This window comes from Canis aureus, chromosome 6, assembly GCF_053574225.1.
Source record: "Canis aureus isolate CA01 chromosome 6, VMU_Caureus_v.1.0, whole genome shotgun sequence".
NCBI classification, from domain to species: Eukaryota; Metazoa; Chordata; class Mammalia; order Carnivora; family Canidae; genus Canis; species Canis aureus.
In genome coordinates this window covers 47,468,681-47,481,429 of record NC_135616.1, presented here as the reverse complement: position 1 = coordinate 47,481,429, position 12,749 = coordinate 47,468,681, and the positions used below count along the sequence as shown (strand labels likewise).

General features: G+C 39.9%; 1 protein-coding gene across 4 annotated transcripts in view; it reads right to left on the bottom strand.

Annotated features, from left to right (window-relative positions):
• The window catches only part of PLD5 (phospholipase D family member 5), a 416,960-nt gene that overhangs the window by 204,476 nt on the left and 199,735 nt on the right, over positions 1-12,749 (bottom strand). For all 4 annotated transcript variants that reach the window (XM_077901464.1, XM_077901465.1, XM_077901466.1 and 1 more), the window contains one exon: positions 3,203-3,371. In XM_077901464.1, the coding sequence (XP_077757590.1) occupies positions 3,203-3,371 (169 nt within the window). The remainder of the gene's footprint in view (positions 1-3,202; positions 3,372-12,749) is intronic.

Sequence of the window (12,749 nt, the reverse complement as noted above, 5' to 3'; positions counted from 1 at the left end):
CCTGTTGACAGCCTGGGGCTCACACAGCATGGACACTCACTATGGTCTGGGTCCCAGGTTACAGCATGGCTCTCCAAGTCAAACTAAATAGTTCCTGTTCAATTCAGTGGCTATGACCTGGTCTTGTCCAGCATTAAGGAAAGACAATTTGAACTATCTCTTCCTCACACCATCAAACCTGCTACAGTAAATTGTTTCCAAAGTTTGCTGCCAATAATCTCCCATCCCTGAATGGGCATGCTTCTCCTGGAATCTCTTGTCTCTCTCCTGGATGTGGGCGGTTGACCTTGTGACTTGCTTTGACTAACAGAATGTGGCCAAAGTAATGTTCTAGGAGCTCCCAGAAATTTAGAAGCCTTACAGTTTTCACTTTTGCCCTCTTGGGATCCAGCTGCCCAATAAGAAGCCTGGATTAGATTACTGAGTGTAGAGTGTCCACTTGGGGAGAATGAGACCTGGCTAGACCCCAGGCAGTCCAGTCCCAGCTACTGTTCCAGCTAAACACAACTGCATGCGTGATCCCAGCCAGCACTATTGGAGCAAAAAGCTGTGCAGCCTATTCACGGAATCACAGGAAATAATACTTAATAAGTTTTCCTTATTAAGTTTTCCTTATTCCTCGATCCAGATCTGATGCAGATAATTGAAATAAAAACAAATGCAGCAAAACCATAAAACATATGGCACTGTCTTTGGGACTGGGTGGTGCGGACGCTGGAATCTCATTCCCACTCAAGGCTGGAGGAACAGTAAAGAAATTGCCTCTGGAGCCTCAAAGAAGTAACAGCAGGATATTTGGCAACACTACCACCTGCCTCAAAGTCAAAAACAGAAGGGGTGACTAATGGGTTTGTGGACATGGCTAAGGAGATTATTCAGGCAGGTTATCAAAGCATTAGTGGTAAATGGTAAGAAGCACTTTTCATGTAGAATTTTGAGAAAATGTAGAGAATTTAAAAGAATCTTTCAATTAAGCAATATAGTCTCAAAGTCAAAAATGGCCTCAGGGTAAAGATGAAATGACAGACATGGCAGAAAGAAAGATCGTTTGTCAAATCACTGACAGTGGCAGCAGTTCACGGGTCCCCTCAGCCAAATGAAGAGCTCCGGTAGCTTTACAGATCAGACTCTGAGGCATCTTAACTCAGAGTCTAAAGTCCAAAGTAGAGAAGACCCACTGCCAGATGTTTGTGGGTCAAGGTTTTTGCTGTCAGAGTGGTTTATTATTGGATACATATTAAGCCTACAAGAGTTAAAAGAATTGTATCAATTTGGTCTAAAAAAAGGACAGAGATGGTTTAAAATGAACAGAGGTCTCTGGGGCCTCAGCTTCTATCAGCACGAAGCCAACTAAGAAAGTCAGAAGCAAATGCAGGCTATTTCTTATGGAGAAGAAAGAATAACACTGAGGGAGGCAAAAAACTTCTAAGAGAACCACAGATTAGGAAAGCACTCCCAGGGAGCAGAACTAGATCCTTGCCCAGCAGCATTCTCTGTTTCCTGAGGTCAGAAGCCTGGTGGCATGTGCTGGGCTGGATTTCAAAACTGCTATGGACTCAGGACTCGTCTGTGCTCTCCACTCCCCACCCCGTTCTTTAAACAAATTTTCTATTGTAATTATCTTACCCTGCCTCCCCATTATATGTTGGGAGTATGTATTGGGAGGCATAGAATTTGTCTTTTAGTTCACAAGTTTCTAAATAAAGAGAAACCCACATGAGGAGCCTGGTCTCGATCCAGATCTGATGCAGATGAGGAGATTCTGGACTTAAAGGCTTTGCTGTCATTAGAGGAATGTTTGCCGGGGTGCAGAGTACATTTCATATGTGGAAGAGATATGGATTGCTATGGCCAGAGTGGACTGTGGTATATAACTTCCAAAGATACTTGCCATCAATCCTCCTTATTCCTGTATAGATGCTACTCTTTCCATCTTGGACTGTGACTTGCTTGACCAATAGAATAGGGTGGAAGTAGCAGGGATTCCAGAGCCCATCTTAAAAGGACTCAGAAGTTTTGCTTTTGGCCTTTTATGATATAACCACCCTGTAAAGTGCTCAGGCTAGTTTACTGAATGATGAGAGACATATACAGTGAGGGGCCGAAGAGGCCCCCAGACATTCCAGCCATCCTAGGTAAGAGGCTGGAAATGTGAGGAACATCATCTTGGATTCTCCAGCCCCGGGGAGCCACTCCTAACAACAATGCGTGAATCAGAGACAAGTTCTCTCTGCTAAAGCCTACCCAGAATCATGACTAAATAAGTGATTATTATTTTTGATACCACTAAGTTTGGAATGATATATGCAGCAACAAATATCTGACCTACCTGCATAAACAGGAGAGATAGAAAACTTCAGAACACAATTAGTAAATTTATTCAGTTCTTCTTCAGATGGCCTTTATGGGTTGTGTTCGTTTGTTTTTACCTATGTTCTGATACCCTTTGACTTTAAAATAGTACAATTGAATAAAAGATTTCAGAACACCGATGAGGTGGTGATTTTAGAATTAATGCCAGCACATTTTATATATACTGACAAAACTGATTTTATCCTCAACCCAGATAAGACAGGTAAGTGCAGGTCAGTGGTCATATCCTTGGGTAGAAAAGCCTGGGCAGCTCAGCACTATCATGATCGTACCAGTACAGAACAACAACAGCAACAAATAAAACAAAAAGCCACTAAAGATGACCAGAATCACTTTCTCATCTCCAGGAAATTTCATTCAGAAATTATTTAGATCATTTCATCAGGTTTCTAAGGGCTGTTCTTATAATTAGCACATTCCTCTCTCCTAGTCACTCAACTAGGATAGAGCCAAGACTATATAACTATACTGGGAAGTTTGATTCCACTATTTAAAAAAAGCTGGCTCTGGGTCCACAAGGCGAATTATGACACCAATTGACCAAATAAATGCTCCAGCAAGCAGGCACTATAGTTCACACTATAACCATGCAGGTTGAGCAAAGCAGAATTCACACAGATACCGTGGTGTGAATGGCGCCCCTCAAAGTGGTCCAAATCAGCAACGCCATATAGAACGCCTATCATATGCATGGACAAAACATGAGTTTTCCCTTGAAAATCTGACATTCTGGTAGGAGCTGAGTGACATATGAATGTAATGATGTACATGTCCTATGGGTGGAGGTAGACTAAAATCATCACACACACACACAGAGGATGCAGCTTACCTGACATGCTGATGGGTGACTGTGGTTGAGATCCCAATGGGAAGACACTATGTCAACAGACTTTTTGGCCATGTTCAGTAAGTTCATCCAGCCTTGGAAAAGTGATAAGTGAAATGGTGCATTTTCTGAATAGTTAAGGCCTTCAGGAATATTTTCCACCAGGGCAATTCTTAGAAAAGATTTTGAAAAACAAACAAACAAAATCTAGTCAAATTTGAAGCCACAAATCTTTATACATGCATACAGAGACATCTGGAACATACTTTTTACTCTTCTCAAATATATATGTTCTTCATTATTTACATTTTTCCAAAAGCCTCTTAACATTTCCCCCTCTACTAACCTTCCCAGTTTGGAGAATTTATATTCTCTGTTTTTCCTCAGTTTTTGCTATTTCAGAAAGTCATGGTGAGTGTCCCTAATGTCCAGTTTCAACCTAGCCTTGAAAGTAAAATTCAGAGCATCCTACACAAGTATCTTCCTCTAGCAATTCATTCCTTTTTTCCTACAGCATTGTGATTCTTATATACAATAGAACTTCCGTGAGCTATTTAGGCTATAAATTACATGTTGCATACTTCCGGTTTCTAATACAATGTTGGGCGTATATAAAACTAATTTAGAAACTGAAATATTAGGAGTTTTGTTACTACTAGAAAATAAAAATGATATGTACTATTATTATTGCTTAACATCTACTGGTGCTTCCTAGCCAAAAGCATAAAATTGTATGAGGAAATATTTAAAACCTGCCTGTTGCAGTGTTTTAGTAAAGTTGGAGATAAGGAATGGATAAAAAGAGTAGCAATAATCAAACCTTAAATAAAATACTACAAAAGTATCCCAATAAATGTGCTTTGTCTTTTGATCCTTCCTCGTATACTGACAACGCATACACTGCCCCTGGCTCAGCTCAGTATGGTGGTGAAGACTGTGTGGCTTTCACTCCTGAGTTAGCCAGGGGACACATAAAGTTTTAATAAAGGAATGAGCTATTTTTTTTCCCAGTTTCAGAAAGGTAAGTTTATCTGCATCTCTTGATGGAAAACTGCATACCTGTAAGTGCTTCCAGAACAGAGATCCATTTCATTTACGGTTATTCCTTCTCAGTGCTGGATACACAATTAGGGCTAAAGAAATACCTACAGAATGAATTTCAGCTTTCAACATGGAATCTAGCACTCCTCAGTAAAACTGTTAACTGTTTCTCCTAATGAGACTTGTTCCATTTAGGGATTTTAAAAACAAAAGCAACAGTCTAAGTAAAATGTCCTTGTGCATTTGATGACTATCACAGCCAGAATGGGTTTGAGTGTGTGAATGGGAGACATCCACAATTTGAGGATCCAATCACCCCATTGCCATTTGCAATCAAATTTAATGTTTGCTGAGCCCTGATAAGCATAGGATGGGCAGCATGGAAATGACTGTGACAAATCTCCCTAGTCCTCTGGAATTTACAATCTTGAGAGACAGCCCATCTCATACATAATAATTCAAATAGGAAATAGACTCTACAAAATGGTGAAGCAGGAGTAAGGAGTTTAATTAGATGGATTATGTATCATCTGAAGTACCACTGGTGCATGGGCAGGAAGGAGAATTTAATTCTGGTTAAGGTTGGGGGGCATATGGAGGAGGTAGGACTTGAAATGAGTCTGTGGGTGAGCTGGAAGAGATAGGAGTTCTAGGCAGAGGAAGGAGCCTGTCAAAAAGTGTCCTTGGGTATTTGTGAGGTGATCCCAGGATAGTGAGGTGGGAGTGACAGGAGCTTGCCTTGGCAGTGAGGGCGGACAGCCCCAATAGAGACCACACTGTATGCCACTGAAAGGAGAAAAAGGAGACCTGGAGATGACACGTCGGTAGAAAGTGATGTGGGCAGCTGCACTAGCTTGGGAAGGAAAATGAGAAGTCTGAATTCAGTCAATGGGAATAAAAAGAGGCATGCAAGCAATGCTGTTGTAGAAACCAAATCTGAAAAGATTTACTATTTGATGGACTTGAGAAGAAGGTGAAGGACATACAGGCAGGAGTCAAGGATGATTGAGATTTTCCTGCAGGGTCAACATATCTTCTCTTAAGAGGGTGATTATAACCATCTCCCACAGTCTCCTTACCCTTGGATTCTTGCCCCTCCAAACCATGTTCCATACTGTACTTGGGTTAATCACTTAAAAATATAAACCTAAGCACTCTGCTGCCTGATGAAAACCTCCAATGGTCTTCGCCGCTGTCCTCAGGATGATGCCCCCAACCCCCAACATGGTTGGCAAGTGTTGACCAGTCTGGTCTAATCTCCTTGTAGCCTCACTCAACTCAAATGCCCTCTTTGAACTTTATACCACAGCCATCTAGACATCTTTTTCTCCTTCCCTGCTATTTTCTCCAGACTTTGCATTTTGTGAGGATCATCCCTGATTAATCACCATTCCTACACTACTATCTCTCAATTAACTACAAGGTCCTAATTTAAACACTACTTCTTCTGACAGACTTCCCTATTCCCTCAAATTAGGCTAGATCTCCCTTATTACCAAGCCCTGCATGACCTGTTATCCCTTTCCACCCTATTCCCATTCTTGAAATTACTTGCTGAAGGCTGAATTTCCCTGATAGACTATAGGGTGCAGGAAAGCAGGAACCTGCTTCCTCAGCTCAGTATTGTAGCTATAGTGCCTAACCCACTGCTCAGGGACGGGAGGTATCCAAATAATCTCTACGGAATTTCACTGAAATCGGAACAATTGGAAAGATGGAGTGGGGTGGGATCCGTAAAAACTGACAAGGAAATGGGAAAGGAGGTGGACCAAGGATTAGGAGAGATAATTGGGGGGAATATGAAGAGAAAACGAGCCCAAAACCTAACATGGGGGGCGGGGCACACCTATATTTCTCTAGTTGGTAGAGTCTGAAACAGATATGAAGATTCAAAGGGACCAATACAGAGGCAGGAAGGCAAGAGAGGTCTAGGAGAATACAGTGTTTGGGAAGCCAAGATGAGAAGGTTAAAAAGGTAGAGAGAGGGGACTTTTTTTTAATCTACTTCATAATCTTTGACAGAGGTGGATGTTGGATATTTTTAACTCTATCCACATTTAACATTTATTAATCCACGTGTCTGTGTTAATAAAAGCATGAGGGAATGACCCCAGATAATAAGCTGTTTTAGCCTCCCCTATAATTAAGACTATATTTATTTATTAAAAAAATTTTAAAGATTCATCCATTTATTTTAGAGAGAGAGAGAGAGAGAAAGAAAGAAAGAAAGAAAGAAAGAAAGAAAGAAAGAAAGAAAGAAAGAAGAAAGAAAGAACAGGAGAAAGAGAGAGAGAATCCTTCAGCAGACTTCACACTGAGTGTAAAGCCCAATGCAGGGCTCGATCCCAGAACCCTGAGATCATGACCTGAGCTGAAACCAAGAGCCAGACACTCAACCAACTGAGCCCCTCTGGTGCCCAAAGACTATATTTAGAAATCAAACCAAACAAACTTTGTTCTGGCAAACAAAGCCAAAACACAAGAGTGGCTAACAAAGAGAAGTGACTAGCCACAATTTCACTTCAATATAACAGGCATGCTGAGGAAGACAACAGGAGACTCTAGAAGCCCAGAGAAACCAAACAGATGGGATGAAGGATGTGAAGGAACTGCCCACCTATAGCTGGCTCTGAGCCATCCCTCTCTTCATGGCGTGCCCTGTGGCTTCTGGCAGGCAGACAAGGATTTCCAACCTCTTCTAGAAATCTTTAGACCAGGTGTTCTTAACCCTGGATCCAGGGATAGAATTCACAGGACTCCATGAGCTTGATCTTTACTTCCCCTGCTCTCTAACTCAAATTTAACACTCCCTTCAGTTATAAAGACAGGCAAAAACCCACAGGAATACAAGAAGAACTTGTGAGTCCATCACCAGTGAGAATGTGCACACCGTAGAACAGTTACTGGCAACATCTCCAAGTACTTTGAAATTCTGGTGGTTGTCACATCTTGTTATTTCCTCAATAAGTAATGTGTTTAATTTATGCATTTAAAAACATTATTCAGGGGTCCTGGTTGGCTCAGTCAATAGAGCATGTGACTCTTAACTTCAGTGTTGTAGGTTCAAGACCCACACTGAGTGTAGAGATTACTTAAAAATAAAATCTTTCGGGGATCCCTGGGTGGCTCAGCAGTTTAGCACCTTCCTTCGGCCCAGGGTGTGATCCTGGAGTCTCGGGATAGAGTCCCACATTGGCCTCCTTGCGTGGAGCCTACTTTTCCCTCTGCCTGTGTCTCTGCCTCTCTCTCTGTCTCTCATGAATAAATAAAATCTTTAAAAAAAATAAAAAAATAAAATCTTTTAAGAATCAATTAATTCATTCATTAAAAAATAAAAATATTATTCAAGGAAGCGTTCATCAGAGTGCTACCCCCTCATCAGGCTGTGCCAGAGTGCTAAAGTCTGTGGCACAAGAGAGTTACAGAGCATTCCCCGGCCTGACAACATATATGGAATTGTATAAAATTTCTGCACATCAGAGACTCCATTTCGAAGTTCCATTTTCCTTTCCAACTCACAAACTTTTGAACTGGGCTACCACCAGCAGCAGTTTTATGAGCAGTTGCTCATAAAATTTCAACAAAGCAACTGGCATTTGGATCACATGAGGACAATGAAGTTAATCAATAAATGCCAGGGATAGTTTCATTTGATTGCACCAATAAAATCATCAATAAGCTAATAATCCAAAGCAGCTCAACCAGTCAGCACCAAAATAGCAGGCTGGATTTCTTTTTTTCCTCTCTTCTTTATCTAAATCATGTAATTAACCTCCTCTTCTTTCTCATAAAAACCTCTTGCTTTCCCCACATTACCATGATGCTTTTCTGGTTCCTCCAGAATCTGTGCTCCCCGAATCGCAATCCTGCTATCACCAGATAAAAGCCTTTGTTCTTCAGTTTCTTCTCCTTTTCCTTGGTTGATGTGCATCATCTACTCTTTTTTTTTTTTTTCCTACTTCACGCACATTCTAATAAGATTTTTTCCCCATTACTGAAGCCTTAGAAGTGAGTAGGATTACCAAGGGAGATTTTCAAGAGAAGAGAACTGGGACAAAGCCAATTATGGGAAACATCTAATCACTTCTGCCTGGTAGAGAAAGTGGGCCAGGTGAGGAAGACAAGAAGAAAGGCCTAGAATGACTGGAAGAGGAGGAGGGAAATTGCTGAGAAGCCAAGAAGGCCAAATTTATCGTCATTATCTGTTTCTTACTGAATAACAAAGTCAATTATGATTTTGTACTAAAAATAAAAATAGAGACACCATCCAAGGTCTGGGGACACACTGGTGCGTGGGTAATGGATTCCCTACACAAGGACCCTGCTCGCCTCCTCACTTCCCCCCTCCATGTGACCTGGGGACCGTGAAGGCTCTGCCAGTGACACAGCTCCGGTCTCCCATACCCTGCTAGAAGCCGCCTCTAGAAATCAGCTTTGAAATGACTTATTTCTGTGACCTATCATTTTATTTCCTTTAATGACCACCAGTTGGCTACTCTCCAGGGCCCCGATCTAATTAGCATACATGCAGAACTCATTTCCACGCACTGACAGCCCTCCCTATCCTCTTCCTAGGCAAGCAAGAAGAGAAGCAGCCAGACCTTATTAAAATTCACCTTTGGGCAAATCCCTGGAATGCCTGCTTTCACTCTCTCTACAAGAACTATGCCCAAAGGCTGCAGCCTTATTTTTGACACCTAACAACAAGGGGGAAAGCTGAATATACAAAAACACAATACAGCAAAAGCCTTTTTGTGCCTCTTTTTAAAGCACTTTGATATAAACTAAAAATGATTTGAATCATGCGTCCAGGGACCTCGAGTGGAATAAACACATTTTAAAATGCATTTTACATTGTTAATAGATTTTAAAATAGAACTCTAGCTGTTCTTAATAATAGTATGAATTTATTCTGCAAACTTAATGTGATCATCAAAATTTCTTTTTCAATCCAGAAACATATTTTACCTTATTAAAGAACCATCTATAGTTTCCCTCTACTAAGCTACTATAAAATGTAGTCTGTGAATTTGCCAGCTTTAGAACATGGTGTGTGTATGCCGGCAAATATAAGAATGTTCATAAATATATTTTCATGCTTAATTTTGGAAGTATTATAGAGAAATATTTAAGAGTAAAGGATTTGTTATAAGGTAGACAAAACCCAGCTCTGCCAGTTATTAGCTGTGTGACCTTAGACAAATGACTAACCTCTTCAAATCTGTTTCCGTTTATGAAAAAAAAAAGTTGCTATGCAGATTACAGGAGATAATCTCTGTGAAGTGCTTTGCTCAGAGCCTGCTGTAAGCACTAAGTAAAAGACAGATATTTTTTTAAAGTAAGTGACAGTCTGAAAACTCATACTTAAGAAAAATTTTGCAAGTTTCTCAAACTGATGCAGCACAGTTACTACAAAGGTTCTACATGTATTGGCTAAAAGGAAGCTTATAAACTAGGACCTACATGACATTTTCGGAGTGAATACCAGCTATTTTCATTGCCTACTGCAATGGAGCACTTATCAGGACTTGATTATATACATAGATGCATGACTGTCAATTCAGTGACTTTTGCTGCATACCTGGTTAGGTTATCTGATGGCATCAATCAATGAAACTGAACAGAGGGCCTTAGTTCATCAATACAATTAGATGTGGACTCACCAAAAAATGATGCAGATTTTGTTCCCTCATTTTGGGTCATCTGGCTATAATTAAAGTCCAGGTTTGACAAGGGCAGAAGTTAACCTTCCCAAAGATACTAGGGCATCTGGCATTGATTTAGAAGATGAGGGGCAGCCCGGGTGGCTCAGCAGTTTAGTGCCGCCTTCAGCCCAGGACCTGATCCTGGAGACCCAGGATCAAGTCCCACATCAGGCTCCCTACATGGAACCTGCTTCTCCCTCTGCCTGTGTCTCTGCCTCTCTCTCTCTCTGTCTCTCATGAATAAATAGATAAAATCTTTAGAAAAAAAATAGAAGATGAGCTGCTACCGATGTGGCAAAGAAATATTTATATTTCTTTTTGGCAGATTCACTGGCCACCTCTGGAAATGAAAATAATTGATACAGACCTATGTAAGTTTGCTTTAATGCAGCTGAGATATATGTTTCAATTTTTAAAAAAGATTTTATTTATTCATGAGAGACACAGAGTGAGAGGCAGAGACATAGGCAGAGGGAGAAGCAAGCTGCCTGCGGGGAATCTGAGGCAGAACTCGATCCCTGGACCCTGGGATCACGATCTAGGTCAAAGGCAGATGGTTAACCACTGAGCCACCCAGGTGCCCCTATGTTTCAATTTTTTCCAAGAATTTGGGTCAGGGTAAGTTTACTTGTGAAAGATAGCAGTAAAGTTATCAGTGAGGTCTGACAGTTAACAGTGTCCTGATAATTCTTAATCTGGCATAGGAATCAACATTTTTGAATATTAAAATAATTAGTAATTGTTAATTGTTTAAATTCTTTTTAACCAGCGTTTTATTTTGAAAAACTTGAAATCCACAGAAAAATTCCTAGAAGAGTATAGGATGAGTAAATATGTTCATCACAAAAAAGAATGTTAAAAAAAAAAAAAAAGAATGTTGTGTTTACATATGTAATATTACATACACATATACATTTATACATACATACACACATATACACATACATATACATTTTAAAAAACCATTTAAGAAAAAGCCCAGACATTAGCATAGTTTTTCTCTGAATCTTAAGTGCATATTTCTAATAAGGAAGCCATGTTTCTAAAAACAATTATCACACAGGAAATTTAACATTAACATAGTCCTATTATCTAATATTCAAATTTCCCCAGGTGTCCCAATAGAGTCCTTTATCGTAGTTTTATTTTATTTTTTAAGGATCCAAGATTCACTTAATGTTCACTTACTGCATTTAGCTGTCAGGTCTCTTTTGGAGAATTCCCCAGCTTTTTTTTAGTTTTGTTTGTTTTCCTTGATGTTGATAATTTAGAAGAGCCCTGGACAGTCATTTTGCTAAATATTCCTGTATTTGATTTGCTTGATTGTTGCTTCATAGTTAGCTTTAGTATTTTTGTACAAGTATTTTGGGCAGGAACACTACCTAGGTAATGTAACCTTCAAAGTGCATGATATGAGGTGACACATGTTATCGGATTGTCTCTTTACTAGAGATGCTAAATTTTGTCCCTTGGAAAAAGGAGTAGATATAGATTTCTCCACTGAAAAGTACCTTTCTTCCCTCTATAAGTAATAAATAACTGGTACCTGTAAATATCCTATCCACTAATATTTCACTGACTGATCTACCATCAATTTCTGATTCTTGACTGAATCTATCTTATTGATAACTTGCAATCATTAATTCTAGATTTGTTATTTGGTTTTCTTCTGCCAGGAAAAGCTTTTCTTTCTCCTATCACCCTTTTCTAATTTAAAAAAAAATTTATTATTATGAACTCATGAATTCACTTTTTAAATTAAAATGTAATAATCTATCCCATCAATATTCATTGTGATGCTCACATTGTTACATATACTCCCCATGGAGTTTCCTGTGAACTGTCTCTGGATATCTCTTTTAGCTTTTGAATACTTTCACATTTTTTTTTTTTTGTCACTAGATGTTTCATTTGCATTAACTTTTAAATTGACTTCTGAGGAAACAGCTACAGAGAACACAATGGTAAGTTTGAGTAAGTAATAGCAGATCCCTGTTTCTATAAATCTAGAACGTTCAGACTTCTTTGAAGTTAATTAATTCCAGGCCTATAACTATAATCAGTGAAGAGCAACTATAGCTTTGTTTTTGGAGAGGGGCAGTAGGGCAGTAGAGGAAGAATTACAATTGTAGCTATTGTCCTTTGTCTGCACATTTCAGTTTAAAAGTAGTTTCACACTTAACCTTAAACATCATCATCAACGAACAAGGGATGGAGGTAACAAGGCTCCCAAAGCCAAGTGTCTTCTGGCTAGATGAAATGCTCCTGAGTTGGTATGTAAACTCGGGTTTGTCTGAACTCATGTGCATTTCACACTAGATTAGATACTGGGCTGAGCCTGGAAAGTTGGCATAAGCCTACCTTGGGTCTCTGGGAGAGAAAAAGTAGACTCACATTAGAGAGAAGACTCTGTCACCCTAGAGGGGAAGGTCAGTTTGGGTCACAATCCCAATCTTGTTTAGAGAAGAGGGGAAGATAGGAGTGGCAGCTTCTCCATACCCCTCTCCTTATTTCACACTCTATCCTGTCAGTCCGCCTCGACAAGACAATCTAGTGACAGAAAGGCACATTTTCCTTGGCTCACTATTTCTAGATACTGGCCCAAAAAGGAAAAAACAATTGGGGAGAAAGAAGCATGGGAAGGATGAAGACAAAAAGGAAATAGAGAAGACTTCTGGGGAAGATGGTGGAGTAGGAGGACCCTAAGCTCATCTTGTCCCATGGATACAAAGTAACACTCCTATCAGTGTAGATAACCCAGAAAACAATCTGAAGATTGCCAGAATGAATTCCACAACTAATGG